The 23241-nt window shown below is 45.1% G+C and overlaps 1 protein-coding gene across 1 annotated transcript in view; it reads left to right on the top strand.

Moving 5' to 3' along the window:
• The window catches only part of CHAT (choline O-acetyltransferase), a 521284-nt gene that overhangs the window by 318653 nt on the left and 179390 nt on the right, over positions 1-23241 (top strand). Inside the window, exon 7 of the mRNA XM_086920150.1 lies at positions 4459-4628. Within this exon, the coding sequence (XP_086776276.1) occupies positions 4459-4628 (170 nt within the window). The remainder of the gene's footprint in view (positions 1-4458; positions 4629-23241) is intronic.

Here is a 23241-nt window from a genome sequence, read left to right as displayed (position 1 = left end):
ACAGGAGGGAAAGTTCATTACCAATGCCTCCATTAAGTGTGCTCTAGAAGCGGCAGACACAGCTGCCAGATCTATTAACACAAGCGTACTGCTTAGGAGACACGCATGGCTTCGCATATCTGGATTTGAGAGTGAGGTCCAAAACACAATTCTTAACCAGCCAATCAATCCAGATTTTTTATTTGGTCCAGCAGTTGACTCAATTCTGGACAAAATGAAAAAGGACACAGAGACTGCAAAGTCAATGGGGGCTCTTCAGTCACAAAAACACAGAGGCTCCTTTTGTTGCTCCAACTACACAGGAGGAGCGCGAGGTAATACATCGCAGCAATCCTCCACATACAAAAGTAATACGCAATCCACATAAAATAAAAACACAAATCGTGGTGGATACCGGGGAAATAATAACAAGGGCAGAGGGCGTGGAGGCAATGCCAATAGATCCTCCACTAATACCAAACAGTGACTTCTTGGCACTACCCCCAGGCCATACAACACCAGTCGGGGGAAGACTACAACAGTTCCTACCAGTCTGGCTAAACATCACTACAGACAAGTGGGTCAGGCAAATTATCCAACATGGCTATTGCCTAGAACTCTCATCCACACCACCCAACATACCACCAGTACACCGTCCAATGTCAAAGGAACATATAACATTATTGCAGCAAGAGGTCATCAGTATGCTGCAAAAGGGGGCCATAGAACCAGTCCCATTAAAACATCAAGGAACAGGAGTATACTCACTATACTTCCTCATTCCCAAAAAGGACGAGTCTCTCAGACCAATATTGGACCTCAGGCCCCTCAACCAGTACATTTTATCAGAGCATTTTCGCATGCTCACTCTGCAACAAGTCTTACCACTGCTGCAGCAGAGAGAATTCCTAGCAATTCTAGACCTCAAAGACGCATACTTTCATATACCAATACACCCTGCTCACAGAAAGTATCTCAGGTTTACAATTCAAGGACAACACTACCAGTTCAAAGTCCTACCATTCGGTGTAACAACAGCTTCATGGGTGTTCCCAAAATGCCTAGCAACAGTGGCGGCGCATTTCAGGAGACAACACATTCATGTGTACCCATATCTGGACGATTGGCTAATACAAGCGCCATCGGCCCAGCAATGTGCCAGCCACAAGTCAAAGACCATTCATCTCCTGAACAGTCTAGGTTTCTCACTGAACTACCCAAAGTCACACCTACAGCCCTCTAACGTACAACCGTACCTGGGAGCTACAGTAGATACACTAGCAGCAAAATCATATCCAAACAAAGCACGGATCAACGGAATGCAAACGTTAATCCAAAGGTTCAAGTCACAACACTCATCGCCAGCTCGAGTGTTCATGCAACTAATAGGCATGATGGCCTCGTGCATATTCACAGTCCCTCATGCTAGACTACACATGAGTCCGCTACAAAAGTGCCTAGCAAGGCAGTGGAACCAGGCTCGGGGACAATTAAAAGACCTAGTGTTGGTGACCAGTCGGGCAAACAACTCTCTGCATTGATAGAATCCACAAAACCTTTGCATAGGACGACTGTTCCAGGAGCCTGTCCCGCAAATAGTGATGACGGCAGACGCATCCCTGATAGGCTGGGGAGCCCATGTCCTGCATTACACAGTCCAGGGTCTATGGACTACACAACAGAAGAAGATGCACATCAACCTACTAGAGTTAATGGCGGTCTTTCTAGCACTAAAAGCGTTCAAAAAACACTTATGCAACAAGATGTGTTGATCCCAACGGACAACATGGCAGCTATATATTATATTCAAAAACAGGGAGGAACACATTCCCCACAACTATCGCATCTAGCTCATAGTGTGTGGAAATGGGCCCTTAAAAGGAACATGTTTCTCATGGCAGAACACCTCCCAGGCAAGAACAATCAAATAGCCGACCTGCTCAGCAGGTACAGTTAACAAATGCACAAATGGGAGATTCACCCCAATGTGCTCCAACCATTCTTCCGGCAGTGGGGACAAGCGGAGATAGATCTGTTTGCCACAAGCGAAAATGCAAAATGCCAGTACTTTGCCGCCAGGTTCCCACATCCGCAGTCGCAGGGCAATGCGATATGGATGAACTGGTCAGGCAAATTTGCTTACGCTTTTCCCACAGCTCCATTAATACCGCTAGTGGCACGAAAAATGCGCCAACATTCACTGACGCTAATCCTAGTTGCTCCCACATGGGCAAGGCAACCATGGTACACAACCTTCCTAGAACTGTCAGAGGTGCCTAATCAAAGACTGCGACTCATACCCAATCTTCTAACTCAGAGCCATGGAGAAATCCAACACCCAGATTCGCAACAGCTGAACCTGGCGATCTTGCTCCTGAAATCCTAGAGTTTGGATACCTGAACTTGCCTCCAGACTGCATGAATATTATCAAGGAGGCAAGAAAACCCACTACCAGGGCATGTTATGCAGCAAAGTGGAAACGTTTCGTCATTTACTGCAGTAATAACGATATAAACCCATTAGATGCTTCTACACAGAACATCATTTGCTATCTGCTCGCAGATCAAACACCCCGCTCAGCCGACTAAACGCTGGCGTGGCCGAGTGTTGCCATAACGACGCCGCCCTCTCTGAAGCGGTCACGCCCACCCACGCTGACCACGCCTCCCCCGCCACGACACCTCCTCTCCATCATAAATTATGCTCCGGATCCGGAAGCGCAGCGGACGAGCGCAGCGGGCGCGACAAATGCGCGCCGAAGTCGTGCATAAGGCAAGCTCGTCTGCGCTCGTCTGCGCCAAGGACGGGCCCAGGGCCACTCCCCCTGTCCCACCGCTCTCCTGGCCTTTACAAAACTCGTTGATACGGACCTACACCCCCACCCAACTCCTAAGCATTAGACCTGTAACAGAGGCAGCTCACGCCTTACCACATTTCAATTACACACATCCCTGCATAGGACCACTTAAATGTCCCACATGCACTGAGGACATTTCTACCCCTCACACAACCTCCTCCCGTTAAGTGACAGCAGCACTTATAAACATACGGTCCCTTCCTAAACATAAAATTGAAATTGCTGAATTCATTGACTCACATAAATTAGACCTACTACTTGTCACCGAGACATGGGGGGACCATTCCTCCGGTCCAGATTTCAGAGCTGCTACCCCCAGCAACTACTGTGTATGTAAGCTAAATAGACCTAAAAGAAAGGGTGGAGGAATAGCTATTATTTATAAAGATCACTTTAAAGTAACAACAACTGAGTCAAACTACTCCGAGTGCGAGGCTTTGCTCTTCACTATAGGCCTTTCCGGTAGAACGTCATTCAAAGGCATGTTAATCTACAGCCCCCCTGGGTCTACACAGATATGAATGTCAGCAGCCATACATGCCAAGAACAGTATCATACTGGTAAGTAGCATATTCCTTTTGGTGACTGAGTGTCTGTATGAATTATTAGTAATGAGTGTTTTGAATGGATGTGTTTGTTTGCATGTGTGCACGTGTGAATGCATGGCTGTGAATGTGTATGTGTGTGTGTGTATATCCCATCTGCCCCCCCTCCCTACTAAACTTACCGGCCTCCACTGCAGTACTGGTACTTCTCAGCACTACTCCAATGCTTTTAATAGTAGAGTGCCTGCACTTCTCAGCGGCAAGCAGGTACTGTGGGACAAAGAGTAGCGTCACTTCTATATTTAATTTTTTCCGCACATATCCGAATTCTCGTAACCATGTTGTTCACAGGACAGTAAGTATATTAATTACAGTTTTCTTTATTTTATGTTAAGTGAAGAGCCAAAGCCTTTGCTCGAGTTATCATACTGGCTTTCCTAGAATATCTTGAGAATTGCCTCTCTTTGAATGTCTGTAAAGTTGATGTTAGAATAATTTTTAATGGTCACTAACATTTCTTTGACCCTAGCAAGTGCATTGTAAAGGAGACATCTTAGTTAAAAAACATATCCGCAGGGCACACGTATGTATTCATTTTTCTGGCTAAAACAAAATGCCCTACAAAGCAAAATGCATCAGGTCTTGAATTAATGTTTGTACATGTAATTGAGTTTACGTGTTGTGTAGGCAAATCTTTCGCTCATTGTAAGGCAGTTTTTTGGGAGGCATTTCCAGGTGTGGATATTTCCATCCTCAACATTATAATATGTTAAATCTCGACTGAAAATATGGTTTGAATCTTAACCTCATCTGCTTGCTCAATTCAAATGTCGCAATGTTTCAAAAATATATTCATTTGTTTGAAAATGCTAAATAAATGGTGCCTAAAATGTGAGCTATCTCAATGCCACGTCTACACCATTAGGCTTTAGAATGGGAATGTAAGTACACATATCTTAAATAAGCAGTTTTATGAAGCAGATTCTAAACACTGAAAGTAGAATCTGGATTGATGCTCTGCGTTACTGGCTAGTACACTTCCCTTTTCCCATGTGTGTCATTTTTTTTGTTTTCAGACTCAACAAATCGAGATTCCCTTGACATGATTGAACGTTGTGCATGCATCGTGTGTCTGGATGCAGCAAGTGGGGTGGAACTAAGCGAGACAAACATGGCACTGCAGCTGCTGCATGGGGGCGGCTATGATAAAAATGGGGGCAATCGCTGGTACGACAAGCCTATGCAGGTGAGTGGTTTGGTGTTTATTTGCACCTAGATGATGAATATTAGTACGTGGAGGGGGTGATGAGCAGTATACCTGAGCATGGCAATTCCTGCACTGCATCGAAGGCAGCACAAATATACATGCCACTGAATATTCTGCTTTCCAAGAAAGCTACAGACTTTTCAAGAGTAACTGCAGGTTGTAGATGAAACGGTTAAATATTCACTGAAATTAACTGATGCTTTTTTTCTTTGGCTTGATGTGTTTTTTCTTGAAATAAAATGAAGCTAAAATAAATCAACTGTCGGTTAACCCTAAACATCGCTATCAGGAGCAAGGCCTCTGACCTCCTGGTCTGAGACCTGCTCTCTACCCAGCAGCTCCTCTGTCTGTGCTGCCGCCACTGGCCCCGTCCACCACCTGGCAGGATTTCGAGGCCGCTGTTGTCCGCTTCTGTGCTGTGCCCATTTTTTATTTGTCTTGGTCAGTGCCCCGTATCTTTGTTTGTTCCTTGTTCTGTTTTGTTTCCTGTTCTAGGCTTTGTTGTGCCCTGCTCTGTTTTGGCCTGTTTGTGGCCCCGTGCCCAGTCTCCTTTCCCGCTGCTGCTGCCCCCACGGCCCCTCCCCCTGCTGGTTCCTGCTGCGATTCCCTCCCCTTCCCTATTTATTGGCGGCCGCGTGCAGTTGGCGTGCCGCTGGTGCGCCGAAGGCAAGCCTGTCTGCGGCCGTCTGTGACCCAACTGCGACCAGACCCAGGGACCCAGGGACCCTGAATCTCCACCCTCCCACTGCTATGACTCTACTGCCCTCCCCACACTCAACACCAAAGTAACAGCAACTGCCAGATGTCTATGCCGAACACCACTTACGGCCAGTTCTGCTGCCATCACTTCCGCCAGACCTTCACCACCCTCCGCACCCTGACTGTCTCCATCCTCACGTCAGATGCCAACACTTCCGAAATCCTGAAGTGCATCTTTCTCAAAGTGCGCTTCCTGCACAGACACACCATAAAGATCTGGGAACTCCTCGACATCCTCTCGCCAGATGTTGCCTTCTTCACAGAAACCTGGACAAATGCCTCCTCCACCCCCAACATCGCCACTGCCATCCCTTATGGATATAAGATCCAGAGGAAGGATTGATTGCCCCAACCACCCAGGAGGAGGACTGGCCATCGCACACAAAAGGGCCCTCCAACTCCACCACGAGCGACTCCTCCTCCACCTCCGAACACCTTCACTCCCAGATCCAAACCAGCCCTAGTACCGCATATCGCGGCACCCTCATCTATAGACCTCCCGGACCCCGCACGTCATTCGCCACCACCATCGCTGACCTCATCGCACCCCATGCAATCACCTCCACGGACTACATACTCATCGGAGACCTGAACTTCCATCTCGACAACCGCAGCGACCCCAACTACGCCACCCTCCTGGACAATCTCACGAACATCAGACTGAAACAGCTCATCACCACCCCTACCCACAAGGCAGGACACACCCTCGACCCCGTCTTCGCAACATCCGGTTCAGCCACACCACGCAACCCCCATGGACGGACCACCACTGCATACATTTCCTTGTCAACAAACCTACACAGCAAAAACCTGCACCCTGCCCTCCACGAAGAAACTGGAGCAAGGTCACCGAGGAGCAGCTCAACTGTACCCTCAACCATGATGCCCCCACTCAACAAGCGTCTGCTCCGCAAACTCCAGACCATACAGAACACAGGTAACCAGACTCGTCCTTGGCGTCTCTCGACACGAACACATCACCCAACACCTGCGCAACCTCCACTGGCTCCCAGTCGAGAAGGTAGTAACTTTCAAGATATTCACCCACGCCTACAAATGCCTCAACAACACTGGACCCCAATATCTCAACAACAGAATCTCCTTCCACGTAACCAAGAGGTACCTCCAAACGGCCGTCCTTCCCCTCATTGAACCCCGTGCATCCGCAGAGCAAGAACGGGTAGCAGAACCTTCTCCTAAATCACTGCCAACACCTGGTACGAACTCTCAATCAACATCGAACGTGTCCCCACCCACCACATCTTCAGGAAGACTCTCAAGACCTGGTTCTTTGATTGACCGGAGCTCTGCCCCCCATGCCTTGAGACCCTCACGAGTGAGTAGCCCACTTAAAAAATCCCTGATTGATTGATCGATTGATCGAATGATTGATCGGTGCATGAATTGTAGTTCATGGTATGAGTGCATTTTCTAACCACACCTTCAAAAATGTCCTCATCTTTATCTCCGTTTGCTTTCCATCTGCCAGATAGAAAGGCTGACGATCTAATGTAGCTTCATCACTACCATTTTGTAAAACCAACATCACTACCGGGGGTATATCACATATTGTAAGCACTTCAAGTCCTAATTTAAGACACGGTCTCCGCCACAGTTTTGTGCTGACTGGAATCTTAAATAGCTGCAGAGCCGATGTAGTGCACCACATAGACAGGGGTGAATGATTGCTTAGACTGAAATTTTGAAGGAAATTGCTGCTCTTGGCTGTAAATATTGCAGCATTTGTTGAAACAAAACTTAACACAATAACATACACAAAGCAACATGACTACTCAATTAAAAGATAGGGCACAACACAACAAAAAGTCGAGTCAAAATTCAACCTACTACTACACAACAACATCACTTTCAAATAATGCTGCCCAGAAACAGAGCAGCACAGGGGGGGCATGGACAATCACCAAGCCAGATGGCTAAAAAACAAGGTGATGGATGGCATGCTTGAATTAATCTCAGGCACTGGCAACGCTTCAAACCACATCCCAAACCATAGTTTTTCACCCACCATGACACCTCAGTTTCGACTGAGCCATATGCAAATCTGTCTTGACACTTCTCCAATGGGAACAGGTACATGGTGGGATGTGGTCGGAGTATTTGCCAGTGGCTGAGATTAATTCAAGCATTCCATCCATCACTTTGTTTTTGGTGCTTTAAGTATGATGGGTATGCCTAGACGTGGGTCCCATGTTCACTGTCTCACTGGATCCAAGCTATACCTGGCTGATTTGGGCTAATAAGGCAAAACTAGGCCTGGGTTACTTGTGTGCTGGTTGAGGGAGGAATTGGCTGTGTATTTTGGGCAGGACTGTTCCCTTTGGAGCAGGGTCAAGACTGATTTGCATATGGCTGGTTCCAAATGATGGGCAAAAAATGATGGATTGGAATGTGGCCCAAGCTGTCGTCAGTGGCCAAGATTAATTCAAGCATTCTGTCCATCACTGTGTTTTTGATGTCTTAAGTGTGATGGGTATGCCGAGATATGACTCCCATGCTCCGTGTGCCACTGGAACCAAGCCATACCTGGCTCATGAGCCCGAATACGGAAAAAAACGGTCATGGGTTGCTTGTGTTCACTTTCAGGGAGAACCTGGCCTTGTAGTTTGGGCAGAACTGTTCCCATTGGAGCAGGGTCAAGACTGAAATGCATACGGCTGGGTCCAAACTGAGATGGCATGGTGGGCAAATAACAATAGATTAGGAAGCAGCACGTACCATCTGCAATTGGCTGAGATTAATTAAAGCAATCCATCTATTACTTTGATTTTGATGCACATTGCAAGTGGAGGCATATTTAGAATGTTCCTCCCCCACAGAGCGAAATCAGCACATATCCTGTGAAGGTGTAGACATCCGTGCCTATAAAGTAGCATGCAGACTGCTCAAACAAGGACCTCAACCAGGTCATGTGTTGAGCTAAGGAATAGTTGAGAAAAACAGCTGAAATAAGGGTAAATTACACCATCCCACCTCAGCTTGAAGGATGTCGTGCTGCACGAATGACTAGGCTAAAACAGATGGTTATCCCAACGGGACACCTATATCAGGCATTTCCTCTCCTCACCAGCTAGGGTGAGGTGAGGAGGCGCCCATAGACCAGTACGGAAATAGATGGGCCGTGCAACGTCCTGAATTGTCCATCCATGGCAGATGGACAACTAGGGCTCAGCCAATCCCCAGAGAGCCAAGTGGAGTGGAAGATCCACAGTAGCACCTCATTGGCTCAACCAGAGCCCAGGAAGCCTATACAACTCTGCATAGAAATTAAAAGTGTCAGATGCCAGGTCTAGATAATCCCCCTGGGTAGAAATGCATAAAGAATGCAAGCCCACAAAAGGGGGTGCTGTTTGGGCACAGGGAGGGGTGTGGAAGCAGCATGACCCAAGAGGGTAAACTGAAGGGTTCCAAAAATAATAAGGGGCCTCGACACACAAGTCCTGGGCAGTGGCCCATATTCATCTTTTGGCAGGCACTTTTCATCAAGGCATGATTGCAAGTTACAACACTGCAATGGGCAGGCAGTGAAGAGAACTGGGTGGAAGCATCTTATAGCCCCTGAGGAACCAGATACATAAACCCCAGACCGAACATCAGAGGGAGGATAAGAGGACTATACAGAGACATTTGAACAAGCTACCTTGTCAATGTCAGACATAACATGCCAAAGGGTCATTTAAACCTCAGCAGCTCCTTGTAGTCAGTCAAAGGCAAGGTGGCAGAATAGGTATGGACTCATACTCGAGAGAGCACTGGGTAGCGGTACCTGTCCCAGTGGAAGAGGGCAACGGAATGGGCAGAGATGGAGAGCAAAAGATGGCTCAGTAAAGTTGGCTAAAAAATATTCTTTTCCCAGAAATTCTAGGCAGTAGATAATTTACGAACCCTCAGGCCAAAATCCAGAGGGCCAACCTCAACATCAGGGAAGACCAATGTTAAAAGAGGTGCTTACAGCAGGACATCAATCCAGAACTGTATTAGAACATACAATAGAGACTGAAACAATAGATATAGCCTTCATTAGGACTATCTTATGAAAGTCTTTGGAAGAGAGGGTGCAGTAAGATTTAAAATGGGATACAATTCAACCACCATTAAAAGTCTGCAAGAGGAGATGAAAACACGGAAAGAAGACAGCCAGGGGCTTCCCAGCATAGCAGAAAATTTAGAAGGATGTTCCCAGAGAAGCAACATATGTGTGGTTGGAAATACAAAAAAGACAGAAGGCACAGCAGTCGAGCAGTACATGGAATCATTAGTTCTCAACAACATCCAATCCAAAGAGATGCCCAAAATTCTTGTGGTGGAATGTGCACATTCTGCTCCTGGACCACCATCAAAACATGGGTCATGACCAAGTCCTATAATTGCAAATATCTTGGATTATAGGTACTGTGAGCAATCCTAAACACCATCAGAGTTAAGGGGCCCTTCCAGTTTGAAAACACACAACTTAATGTACTCCCCGATTATACCCACATGGTCCAGGCTAAACTAAGATGCATTGATGAGGTGAAAAAGAGCTAGAAGTCTTGAAAAACCTTGCCTTGTCAATGATCATTAAAAGCGGTGTGTGGATCCTGACACATAATAGCCCTGCACCCTTTGTACACAACTTATCACAAATTCAGAAACAGTTCAAAGGAATCTGTTCCAAAGACAAGTCGATGTTCGATTTAAGTTCATTCTTTATTTTTCATTCTTTAAAAACTTTTGAAAGCACCACTTTTGAAACCGCCAACGCGTTTCGTCCCATCCAGGGACTTCTTCAGGGCTTGAAAAGTAAAACAGAATGTTCGAATTGATAATCTTTCAAATATTCATAACAGGTAGTTTTTAGATTTTAAATTAGGGCACTTCCTCGTATATTGGATGTGGTGTTGACAGATAAAGAGTCTCTGATAGGAAGCAGTGTCCCGGATGAAGTGATTCCGGTCCCGCAGAAAAGGTCCTCGGTAAAGTCCGCCTCACGTAGAACTGGAAGGTGCACCTTCCAGTTCTACGTGTAAATTCCTTTGAACTGTTTCTGAATTTGTGATAAGTTGTGTACAAAGGGTGCCGGGCTATTATGTGTTTGTATACTGAGGAATGCTAGGTTCTTTGAAACAGCTTCTGAATTAAGGAGGTATAGGGAATTGTGCCTCCAGCCTGTGTCTTGCACCTTTGCTCCATTAATACCGATAGGGATTTCAAGACTAGTGCAGGCAATTATGCTTTGATTCCCATTTTTCTAATTTTGTTGTGTGTGTATCCGGACTATTGACTACAGAATATCGTGGGTCACTAACATAATAGACAAAATATTGAGGAACAAAATATTGAAAGTTAGTTTGAATAGATGTTCTCTATCTAACTCCACAAATAGGTACCTACATAGTATATATCCATAGGGTATGTAGCTGTGGAGTTAGGACCCGTAAATCTGTATTTCCACTTACCTTTCTATATTTTGTACTTCAATATTATGTTCTCAATATTCTTATACCAAAATATTCTTACAGTTCATAAGCAGTAGTACAATCAGTTTGATCAATGTGAGTTGTTGGGATTAAGGGGAGAAACAGATGTCTTGCGCTTTTTAGGGATGGAAAGTTTCAAACCTGTCACACAAGGTAGTTGGGAGGGAGAAAGCTTAGCAGTTGGCATACCAGTAAAAACTGAGAATACAATAATTAGTGATGTTCGCACATGCACCGGTGACAGGAGTGGGGATCTAAGCCCTCAAAGAACTCAGTGACCTAGATAAAAGAGATTGGAGATAATTTAAAAATAGTGGTCACAACCGAGTGAGCTACCAGAGCCCGGTAGAGTAGTGTTTAAACCTGGGTGCTGACGACGTATACTTTGGGGGTCCTAACCAGACCACCTAAGGTACTGACCTTCTAGGTCTTTCTGCTGAGGTGTGGCTGCTTGAGTGCCAAGGTCTGTAAAGTTCTGAAACGAAACGAAATGAGTGCCAAGGTCAAGGCAGAGTCTTTACTGGAACCAACTGGGTGAGAGGCAGGAGGATGGTGGGCCGGCACCCGCACTAAGCCGGGAATCCAGGATATGACTTGCGCTCTGGCACTGCTGCCACGCCTCTATTAACCTGCAGTGTATGACTTGGGCCAGTTTTCTCCCTCTATCACCCCCTCATCTTCTCTGTAATATATAACGGACAGCCCAAGGTGGGGGTGTAGCTTGGGTGCCGACTCTGCAGCAGTGGATTTGGCAGCTGTCACCAGGGCTCTCTCACCTGCTTTGGACTTCAGCTGTCCCTATAGCTGGCCTGCGGACACATGTGTGCCCTTTGCCACCCCCCCTCTTCCTTTGAATATACACCCAGGGCCATTGGTGGTGGCAGCACTCCACCTTGGCCCTGGGGCAGTGGTTCTGGACACTTGGGCAGCAAGACCCCCATTCTGTTCCAGACCCATAGCGGGAGAACAGCAACCCTCAGACTACCCCCAGACCGGGGGAACAACAAGTGCAATTTTGAGGTGAGGGCTTACTGAGGTCACCCTGGTCCAATCAACTGGACCTTCATATTCCTGCCCATACCATCCTACAACTGCAGCACCTTTCTGTAGTTCTCTGTGTTGCCCAGTACTCATGGACTGACCCTACAGGGTCCAGTGGACAGCAAAGAGAATGGACTCCTCCTTCCCACTCACCCTTCAAGAGGCTTGCATGGTAGGTGGTGGGGACTTCTCATCTAGAACTCCTCTGATGAGAATGACTAATCCACAAGACCCCTCCTCCCCAGGGGAGAGTGGGAGTGGTGCCTGAGCGCTGGAATACTGGACCTCTGGGCAGAGGGCTCAGCAACAACTCACAGAGGACCTACACTAGCTGCACATCCTGATGGCTATTTCGCACAGTGGTGCAAGGGGGCCAGGGTGCATCACAGAGTTGAGACTTTCGACCAGAGGTGGCGCTGTCCTGCAACACTATTCTTGCCCCCACTGTCATTGCAGTTCTTTTAGTCCCGCATTTGCTGTGATATTTGACCCGCGCCCTGAGCCGCAACAAAACTTCATCATCTAGAAGGCCCAAAGCAAAATTGACAAATCCACGGCCCCAGGATCAGGGCCCCATGAGGCCCCCCCCAACCACCCTGTAGCACAGTCAGGGGCAAGGTGACATTGAGACGATCCTACAGGCTATTTAATCATCTAGTCTGTCCTCAAGTCCAAGATAGAGGTTTCACTGCTCTGCCATGATCTGATTGGAGTGGTGGATAGTTATGAAGAAGAAGGGATGCGTTTCAGAACTGAAGTACAAGGTTTGGGAACATACTTCCACTGTGTCCTGCCTCACCGCCACTGCAAAAACAAAGCAGGACCATGTGGAAGATGCCAAAAACAGGACAAGGTCCTGTAATCTATGTTTTGTGGGCTTCCCTGAGGGAGTCAAAGGTAAGAGGCCAGTGGCCTTTCTTGAGTCATGGCTCCAATCCTTGTTCCCTCAAGAACATTAATACTCATGTTTTGTTATTAAATGCGCCCACAGTGCCCTAACGTAACCTACTCCTGGGGTGCCCCAAGACCAATAATAGCAAAGATCCTTAATTATGGAGATCAGGACAAAATTATGCAGGAGAGACGCTCAGTGGGAGAGCTGCATTTTCAATTACAACATATCATGATATTCCCAGACTACACTTGAGCTGTGTAACAGAGGAGAAAATCCTATAATAGGGCCAAACAGTAACTGTGAGCCCTTAAAATACAATACATGTTCAAGTTCCCAGCAAAACTAAAAGTAACATATGCCTCCAAATTCCATTTCTTCACATCTCTGATGGAAGCCTGGGAATGGGCTACAGAACACAGACTGATTCGTAACAACCTGCCTTTCATGTAGGGAATGACTGACAAACCTCATGACCCCAATCCATCAATGGGCCAGACTGTCCATCACAAGTCATTAGGCGACGGAGACAAAACTCTATGAGGAAGACCTCATCTCTCTAAATCCTCCAAAAGCACAAAAAGACATAATTGAGGCAGGAGGAGTCACCCCCTCTCTCCTCAGATGTCAGAAACATTGATATATCATGAACAATGGATCCTGCGACCCCTGAAAAGTGATCCCAATTCTGTCAACACCACTATATCCTGTGTACTATTACTTACACTGGGGAAAACTGGAGCTCATGTTTGAATCTACACCTAGTTTGTTAGACCGGCCAGAGATGCTTCTGGAAGGACATGTGGGGTGGGGGCTGTTGTGGGGGGGGGGGGGGGCACTTGAGTGGCAAGTTTCAATTTGTTATTGGTACAATGTTTCCATTTGGCTGTACATATGAAGTAAAAAAGAGTGTTCTACGGTTTTCTATGGTTATTGAAGGGACCACAAAAGGAGCAAAAAGGAACTAGCCTCACTTAGGTTAGTTAAGAAAGCCCTCACTCACCAACCTGGTGGTGACGTGCTTCATCATTGGGCCCCATTAAAGAGGCCGAGTGCCTCTTTAGTGTGCTTCGACGCCAGATTTACTGCGGAGCAGGTTTTTTGTGTGAGTTCAGGCGTGCAGTGAGAATAAAATTAAATGGTAGTGAGGGATTAAAAAATGTCTTTAGTGTTTCCAAAAATATTTATTAATTGATCACTAGGACATCAGTAAAAAATATTAGTGTAGGAAAATGGTCCACAATTAGTTGTGTGGTTATTTCCAAAATTATCTATTGTCAGTCAACATGTTTCTGCCTTGAAACGGTGTAAATTTACCAGGCATTCGTCAGGACTATAAAGGTGTACTAAACCCTGGCGGTATGAGCGCGCTAAGGCTCACCCTACCAAGGGACGTGAAATAGTGAAAAAGAAAATGACAAAAGAGTGCAGGAAGGAGGAGGAATCTCCTCCTGAATACTCCTTGTTTAGGAGGCTCCCAAATTTGGAGCACCATGGACTTACCTATATGCATAGGATCAACCATTAATTGTGTGTCCTGTCCTTTGTGTTTGTCTATGTCGTTTTCTTTTCACAGGAAAAGAAAACGACATAGACAAACACAAAGAACAGGACACACAATTAATGGTTGATCCTATGCACATAGGTAAGACCATGGTGCTCCATTTAAAGTGGGTGGACAGTGAGCGGTGTTTACGGTGTTTACGCAATATATTTAACACCACCATCTATGAAACTCACCTATTAGACAACAATTTTGATTTCCTGGAACAATATGGGTACTATAGGATATACAATGCTGGCCACACTTACTAGGTGTTACCGGGGGGGTGGGGGGGGGGGGGATCAGACGCAAAGACACCTGTAGGTCGAGCAAACAGCTCTAAAGCAATTGTCCCTAAATGAGGCTCAGCAATACTGGCTGGCCTCAATGCAAAATGTCTATTAATGGGGTGATAAAACCGGCAAGCTGATCTACTAACTGGCAATGAAAGATTTTGCCTCACATTTAACTGCCGCAATTGTGCAAGACAAAAGGGAACATGTATCTAAAGCCACAGAAATAGCAAAGGCTTTTGCAGAATATTAACAAAACTTATATGCAGCACATTAGAAATCTCCTCACCATTTATCGGGGACTTCCCCCCTCCGGAACTGAGCCCACTAGACTGCCAGTCCCTAGAACATCTCATGGCAGTTGATGAGGTTTGATAAGCCCTGAGTAACCGACCGCCCCAACTAGTTTACAACAAATGTGTCTGATTGCTGTTTAATGGAGGGGTTGGCATGGCAAGCAACTAACTTTACTACTGTGCATCCCACATCTTGGCAGAGCCAAGGTTAGTGTGACCCGGTGTTCCACCTTGAGATAACATGGATGGTCTAAGAGAAGTTATTAGGATGCCTTTATGGAGACCCGATTCCTCAGCCTATTTCAGAAGTCACAAAAATTGTCCTCTGGTTTTGGCGAGCCGCACTGCTGAGGACGGCTGAGATCAAAGGATCACCCTTAAAACCCCCACCCCCGCAGAGGGGTACTTAGTTGCAACACACTGTAGAACTCAAGGAATTTGGGAAATAAGATTTTATTGGCATTTCAGCGCTGGGAGACATATGGCGCAGCTCACATATCAAATTCTTCAAAGCACTCCAAGCAGAGGTTTCTTTACATAAATCCCAATTTCATCAATATTTACAGATGAGGCATGCACTTCAGTCCAGCTGAGACTCTCTCAGTAGCATACCTGACTTTAATCCCCTGGAGGCGAACACATTTATGAGTCCCCTCTGACTGAAAAGAGGATTTCACAGATCTACAAAGCCCCTGTCATCAACTCCACATCCTCTCTCTCCACCTTAAAGTCTCAATGGGAGACCTGGCTGGGGACCCTGGACGACCCCAACCTGCAGGAATGCATGCATGTCACCTAGAACTCTGGTCATCCTGTCTAGACTTCAATTAATACAGTTCTCAACTACCTCTGCATGACCTATTTCACGCCCATTAGGCTGTGGCAGGCCAACAGACTGGTGCATGCAACATGCCACCGCTGTCAAACAAATGCTGCTCATTATTTTCATGTAGTCTGGGAATGCCTCCAGATTCAACAAAAGTGTAACCATCAGCTAGAATCGCATTGTTGGGACTAATTGATGATTTTGGGGGGGAACGCATGGAGACAGAACGATACTGGGCATTGGGATGGTGCTTGGAAGAGGGACATTGCTAAACACTTTTGCTCTTCGACCGCACTCCCTGACCCTGGCCCGCTGGCGAACTCCAGTGGACTAGTGCGCTAAACTTGGAGACAATATACAGATCTCGAGGCTGCCCAAAGAAACATTAAAAGGTGGGGGGGATGGTGGGAATATTATAGTCTATGACAAAGTATGGTGGGCATTCTTTTCAGGGTTTCTGACTTTTACTCAAAATGGAGATATGCTGAATGTGTATTCTATGTATAAAACCAATAAAATTTGGTATACAAACAAATAGTGAAATAGAATGTACATGGCCTTGGACAGAAATTGAAATGTAGCATTGTGCTGTCGTTCCAGAGGAGACACATACCAAAATGGTGTTTCTTCAAGAAACACACCTAGAGGGCAATAACAGTACATTCCATGGTAAGGGAGGGCACAAATTGATAGTACACTCAGGGTCTACTTCAGGATCAAGTGGGCAGCATTCAGGGCTGAGTGGAATTGGGAAAAGATAATTGCAATATCAGCATATTTATCACCCAGGCCCAAATCTATCATCCTGAATCACCTGCCAGCCCTACTGCTAACAGTCCCTGATGATCTGTTGATGCTTGTGGAGATTTCTAACCATACAGGAGACCACTGATAGATCCATACAAAGGACACAGAGAGAGGGAGAAAATGTCACCAGATGTGGTTTTATTGGGAATCTGAGATTGGTTGATGTGTAGAGAGTAGCACAACCCAGCAATAGCCAATACTCTTACTTCTCAGGAGCAAGGGGATCATACTAAAGACTAGACTACATACATCTTCTGGGTACGCAGGGCTGGAGATGTGCTGACACAACACACCTGTTGAGGGGTATCTCTGATCCTTCCATTTAGCAATGCAGGTATCTGAGGAACAAGCCAGTCAGGAAATGCATCAAAGCCACCTTAGACCTTCTTTGAAGGAAGAATGGGAAAGTGTAATCAGATATCACACTTTGGGGGGTATGTAAGACCTACCCAAGAGGGCAAGCCATACCTAATATTACTAGGAATAAAAAGGACTGGGGAAAAAAAACTCAGACCATAAATGAATAACTAATACATTTTAGGCAGAGCCATATTCTACACCCCCCTCAGATGACTCTCCTCAGGGAAGAATATAGGGATTGGCTGAGAGAGAAGAATGAGCTAGATGCCTTTTTTATGCAACACAGCGTATATGAAGTCAGCAACAAGGCTGGCAAGCTTCTGGCAAATCTTTCAGAAGGGTAGGATTGTCAGAAATGGATCAGACAGGTAAAAGACAACTTCAGGAATATAATCACTACAACTAAGGAGACAGACAATACTTCTGTCCACTATTTTGGAACAATGTATGAGGCAACATTGACATGCTCTAAAGAAAACCTTTCGAGGTTCACCCAAGACTTGTCGACCAGTACCCTCATTGATGAGGACTAGGGGAACCAAGAGTCAGAAATTAGTGTCAAAGAGCTTGCTGAAGTGATAACCCAAATTAAAAGCAGGACAGTCCCTGCCCCAGGGAAATGTTCAAACGCCTAGCGGGAAAAATGATTGAACATATGCATTCTATGTTTTATAGAGCTGACAAAGATGGCTGACTCCAGATTGACCTATACCTAGTTACAATATCTCTTATACAATAACAGAGCAAGCCACAAGAAAAATTGTGGAACATTAAAAACAAAATGGTAGCCAACATCCTAGCTAATTGATTTACACAGTACATCAGTTTGTTTATGCCACCGTTTTACACCAGACACAGCTTATTCCATCTGTACAGCTGCTTATGTAGGGCAACACATGTAGGTGAATTTGCTGTAATCCTATCTGGATGCCGAGAACATGTTTGGTCAGAATACTGAAGGAAAAATATGTGACAGAAATATTGTTGCAGAACTATTGAAGACAACAATATCATGATGGTAAGTTTCTATAGGTAAGCAAAGTGTTACTATACTTAATTCCATATATATGTACCGTGCCAATATATATATCGTCAAGGTATGTAGATGTGGTGTAAGAATGGTAAATCTATACTTGCCTATTTGCACTTACCTTCTGGATTTTTTGGTCCCCAATACTTTTGCAGCAATATGTTTGGCACACAATATTTTTCCCCCGGATATTCTCTTCTCTCCGATAACCGTCAAGATGGCATTTAACTCTGTTAAAAGGCCTTTTCTAAATGCAATACGGAAAAGAATAGGGTTTGGCTCAGAATTCATAAACTGGATTAAATTACTCTACACAAGGCCCATGGCCAGGGTGGAAGTACATAGCCCCATGTACGAACCCTTTCATTTGTGTTGGGCTACAAAATTTGTTTTGCGTTATTATGCACCATTTCAGCAAAAGTATGTAAAATTATCCATAATTATGTGCAATGCAAACCTGGCATTTTTTGCTGTATTTTAGTGTGAATTGCATCTCGTTTCCACTTTGGATAGGACAAAGCAGTTCATTGTAAAAAAATAAGTGCAAAAAAGAAAGCATTGTGGCTCAATGGTTAGAAGAGGCAGACCATGAAGCAAAGGTCAGACCCGGGACCAGGGTTCAATTCCCGACGCGGCAGGGTCTTGAGCCCAAAATGTGCACGGACTCGATAATTCTCGCTTCGGTGCCTACTCGAATCACAGGTTCTGACTCAGCAACTCCGGGCAATAGCTTGCTTAATCTCCACTATGGCCCCCCGTGGCGGGATGCCTGGCTTTCACCTTGGGGGTGCCCAGTACGGGTTATCTCACAGGGAAAAACCAGGACGGGTTCCCATTTCAAGCGCTTAGAGACCGTTGGTGATAATGCGCTATATAAATATAAATTACAATTACAAAAGCAGCTGCTCAAGCTCTGCCATTTGCATTGTTTCCATGCATTCACAGTAAATCTTTACTGTAAATGGCGCACTTGTGTTATATTTTTGCCACAAACGAAGCATATTGACATAATAGCATACTTCCTAGAATTTCATGTAACAAGAGTAAAAGAAATTACATTAATTATGCCAGCGTAATACACATTTCGCCAGGACCTAGTACAAGACAAATGTCCAGAATACAGCCTTGACCACAATGTGTAGCGGTGCTTATGTTGGAGGAGTCACTCTTCCTGGCCTCCGAAATTACTACTGGGCATCTCAGCATCTGTCTTTAGAAACTGGGCATTCAGCACCCAACGGGAATTGTTGATGATGGCTGACAGGAAAACAGTGAGAAAGAAATGACACTTGGAGGCTATGTACAAGAGGAATAACCAATGTATGCACAAAAACAGTGGTTAGAATCTGGCAAATAGAAAATCGTAAAATTGGGTGGGAAAATAGAAATGACACAATGGAAATCAGGAATGATAAGTGAGCTGCAGAGCCTGGACGCTTCCAGAAGTGGGACCTAATTGGTATCTCAAAGCTGCGTAATATCTGGGGATCAGGGGGCCCAAACCATTCATGGCCTTGAAGGGAGAATACAAACTGTCCAAATCACAGGACTCTTGATACCTCTCATGCAGTGAAAAATATGATTTACACATACAAAGATAAAGGATGAATCCCCACTGGAATATTGAGTGTTCTCTGCCCCACTATCAAACATGGCATATCCTTCATGTATGGGACACTGATAACCTTGGTGTGGCTGCTTAAATGTAATATGAGTGAAGGAGACCAGGGTTGCATCTAGATTCGTAATATTTTATACATGCAATGGGATTCGCCCCCATATGCAGAGATTCTTGAATAGAATAAAAAAAAACGATCCGGAGAACCATTGAAACAACATTTTGAAATTGCCCATTAACTGGCAGAGCTTGGCATATGGAACAACCTAACTCTACCTAGATATAAACGTATTTTCTGTAATTCGATCATGATGTATGCAAAAAGAGATATTTAAAAGAATGGTGTTGTCCCTAGAATATTGGAAAGATATGGTGACAATGGCAGGAACGCAGAGAACTATTTTGAGAAGAGGAAGAAAGCTAAAAAAAAAGGAAGGTGTTAGACAAAAATTGATATGAACAGTGTTAGAACTGAAATGTCTGTTTGGCAGAGGTATGCACCCTGTACAAGCATGAACCACCATTAGAGTCAGGGTAAGCTATATACACACTAAAGGACTACTCTACGGGGAACTTTTGCGCATAAAAAGAATTTGCAGCAATGAGGAGAGGCTACAAGTAGCGCAAGGTGATTGCCTATCCAGGTTTGGGGAAAGAGGATACAGTAATTCATGCCTTAAAAGAGCCCTTTCCAAATGTAATTCAGTAGATAGGGAAACCCTCGTGGCAACCAGAAAGACGGCGATATCTAAAACTGTGGTTTCCAATACATTTAGGTTCATTTTGGACTATAACAAAGAGCACCTAGCCGTCAGGAAGATTATTAACCCCTTCCCTGCTCATGACGAGCTCAGCTCATCATGCAGTACACTGCTCCTGTGCTCATGACGAGCTGAGCTCGTCATGAGCAATGGGAAATAAGGAGTTCCAGCACAGGAGGAAAATCTCCCTAGCAGCAATAAGGTTAAAAAAGAACTGGCATTCCAGAAGACAGGACCCCTTGATAGGTATAACTGTCCCGAAAAATCCTATAATTACTTATAGAAGGGGAGCATCAATGAAGGATGTCCTCATGGACAGTGACCCATGTGGACAACAAGCCAAGGGCTCTTGGCTTGCGCAACGTAAGGGGTTTTACAAATGTAAGGTGTGTAAAGCCTACCAACATGGTGTCAACACCACTGAATTTTCCACACCATTTGGGGGAAACAAAAAAGAAATCACCAAAAGTCTTAATTGTAAGACTGATCATGTGGTCTATGTGTTGGAGTGCCCTTGTGGTCTAACATACATATTTAGTACCATCTTACCTGGACATAAGAAGGTACTCCAACACATTCGAGCCATTAAGAACCATGACCAGGCATACCCAGTGGCTAGACATTTCCATGATCCCCATGATGGTGATCCTAAGGATCTCAAATATTATCTCATTGACTCTGTCCCCAAAAACAAACAAGGAGGTGACAGGGAGAGGAACCTTAGACTATTGGAGATGAATTACATTCTTAATCTAGACAGGAAGCACCCCAATGGCCTTAACAGTTCGCTAGTCTATAATTACTGGGGTTCAGTGTCATCATGTAATCCTAAATTGGAGAACTAGATTTCTTGTTAGTGAATATTTTGAGGAGCTTTTAGAAGTGCTCCACTGAGAATAACAGTTCATTTAGATCTTATATTTAGCCAGATGATTGATTCTGTCATTGAGGGTGACATATGTGGATTTATCCAATTATTAGTAGCTTGGCTGCCAATCCCCCTCTCTGTATTTACATTTTCTTTTTAACTACCTTTTACCATTTATTGCACTATACACTGTGCACTTTTCACGGTTTTGTAACAAATAAAGTAATATTTATTTTTTAACAAAAGGTTAGAAAACAAAAATATATAAACTAGCGGTTTGCACATGCACTTTTGCACAAGATAGTCCAGTCCTTTAAAAACCCTGCCAGAGATCTCATAGTTGGGGTCTCTATATATCTTACCGGTAGTAGATGTATAGGAGTTGGACATTCCTTTTGAAAACATACCTTCCAACATGAGGCACAAACAGACAGGTATAAAGATCTGGTACTTATCATGCAGGGGATGTATCTCTGGATATTTATTTATGCATTTATCTATTTATTCTTGGTGTATTTAATATTTATTATTTATACTGGTGTATGTATATAGTTTGTAGAAAGGATGTTTTTAAAATAATATGTACATCTATGCTGCTAAGCATTTATACTGATATGTATTTAACAAGCAATCATGTTGGATAGACTTTCAAAAATCCATATTTTTATATATATATATGTGTGTGTGCAATGATGTTCATCCTTACGTCAGCCTTTCTCTGTATTGAGATAGTGTAAGTTAAAAATGGAAAGAAGGCGCATTTAGGCTGCAATTATCCTTTTTCCTTTTCGTATTTGACAGTAATGGTTGATGTCAATAATCATCAGATACTGGTAAATCAGTTTTACTTCTTTTCACAAAGGTTTTTGTAACTACTGGACTGTGTTTAGCACGATATATTTGCACTTTAAACTCAATCAACTGCTTGTGTTTAAACTAATGAAAACAAAGTTACTTGATAAAATGAAAAAAACAGAAAGAAGAAAAGGGAGTGATTATATAAAGGAATACCATTGGTAGAATGGCGTCATGTGATCAAGTCCCCCTGGCAGGGACGAAACGCGTCATGGCTGCCTGCGTTTGTTTGTAAGCTGAACCTGAAATAAACTGAGGCATTTTTACAGCTTTGTGGTCCGTGCTCTGTTTCCGTATCCTGCGAGGGAGAAGCGGTGTTAGGAGTTTGCTGGTGACTAAAGGATTACCTGTGCTCACCCTCTGGCAACTTGGCAAGGAGCAGTCAAAGAAGTAATGTGTAAAGTATTTGTGCAACACACATACACACCCTGGTCCGGATCGGCAGTGCGCCACTACTCGGAGCGCTGACGGGGTCAGCAGTCCGCCATCTTGGGAGGGCAGTCTAGGCTGGGTCTGCGCTCCTGCATCGCGCTCGAGACCCCATTTAAGGCCAGCCCCATGCGCACGCGACGAAGGCACGCCGAAGTTGCGCCTAAGTTAAGCCCGTCTGCGCCCGTCCGCGGCCGGCCGAGGCAAGGGGCATCTTACTATGCCCGTCCCCTCTTCTATTCTGCCACACAACTCTGTTTGTATCAGGATTCTTGGCCACTCCACCCCGCCACTCTCACACGGGTTAAGGAACTTGGTGTGGCCCGTGCTACGCCCTCTCCCTCCCTTCCTGTTACTCTGATTTCCCCGTCTTCCTCCCCGCTTTCCCTTCCCAACCCCTTTCCCTGTCCAGTTCCATCCCCCCTTCTACCATTTCGGCCTTCCTTCTGAATACCAGGTCAGCGGTAAAACATCAATTGAATTTATACAACTTTCTGGACTCCTACTAGCCGGATCTTCTGTTTTTAACAGAAACCTGGTTTCGGTCAGACTCTTTACCGAACATGCTGGCAGCTCTTCACACCCCCCCCCCCCCCCCCCCCCCCCACTTTGTCCTCCGGGCCGACAGGCCCGAGGGGAAGACGGGAGGGGGGGTGGCTCTGATTGCTCGAGCTGGACTTCATTTCCAGGTCCTCCCTTCCCCTCCCATGTTAGCAGTTGACTGCCTAGTTGCGCGC

Source organism: Lissotriton vulgaris, chromosome 5, assembly GCF_964263255.1.
Source record: "Lissotriton vulgaris chromosome 5, aLisVul1.2, whole genome shotgun sequence".
NCBI classification, from domain to species: Eukaryota; Metazoa; Chordata; class Amphibia; order Caudata; family Salamandridae; genus Lissotriton; species Lissotriton vulgaris.
The sequence above is the reverse complement of the archived record's forward strand: the minus strand, read 5'-3'. Positions and strand labels throughout refer to the sequence as shown.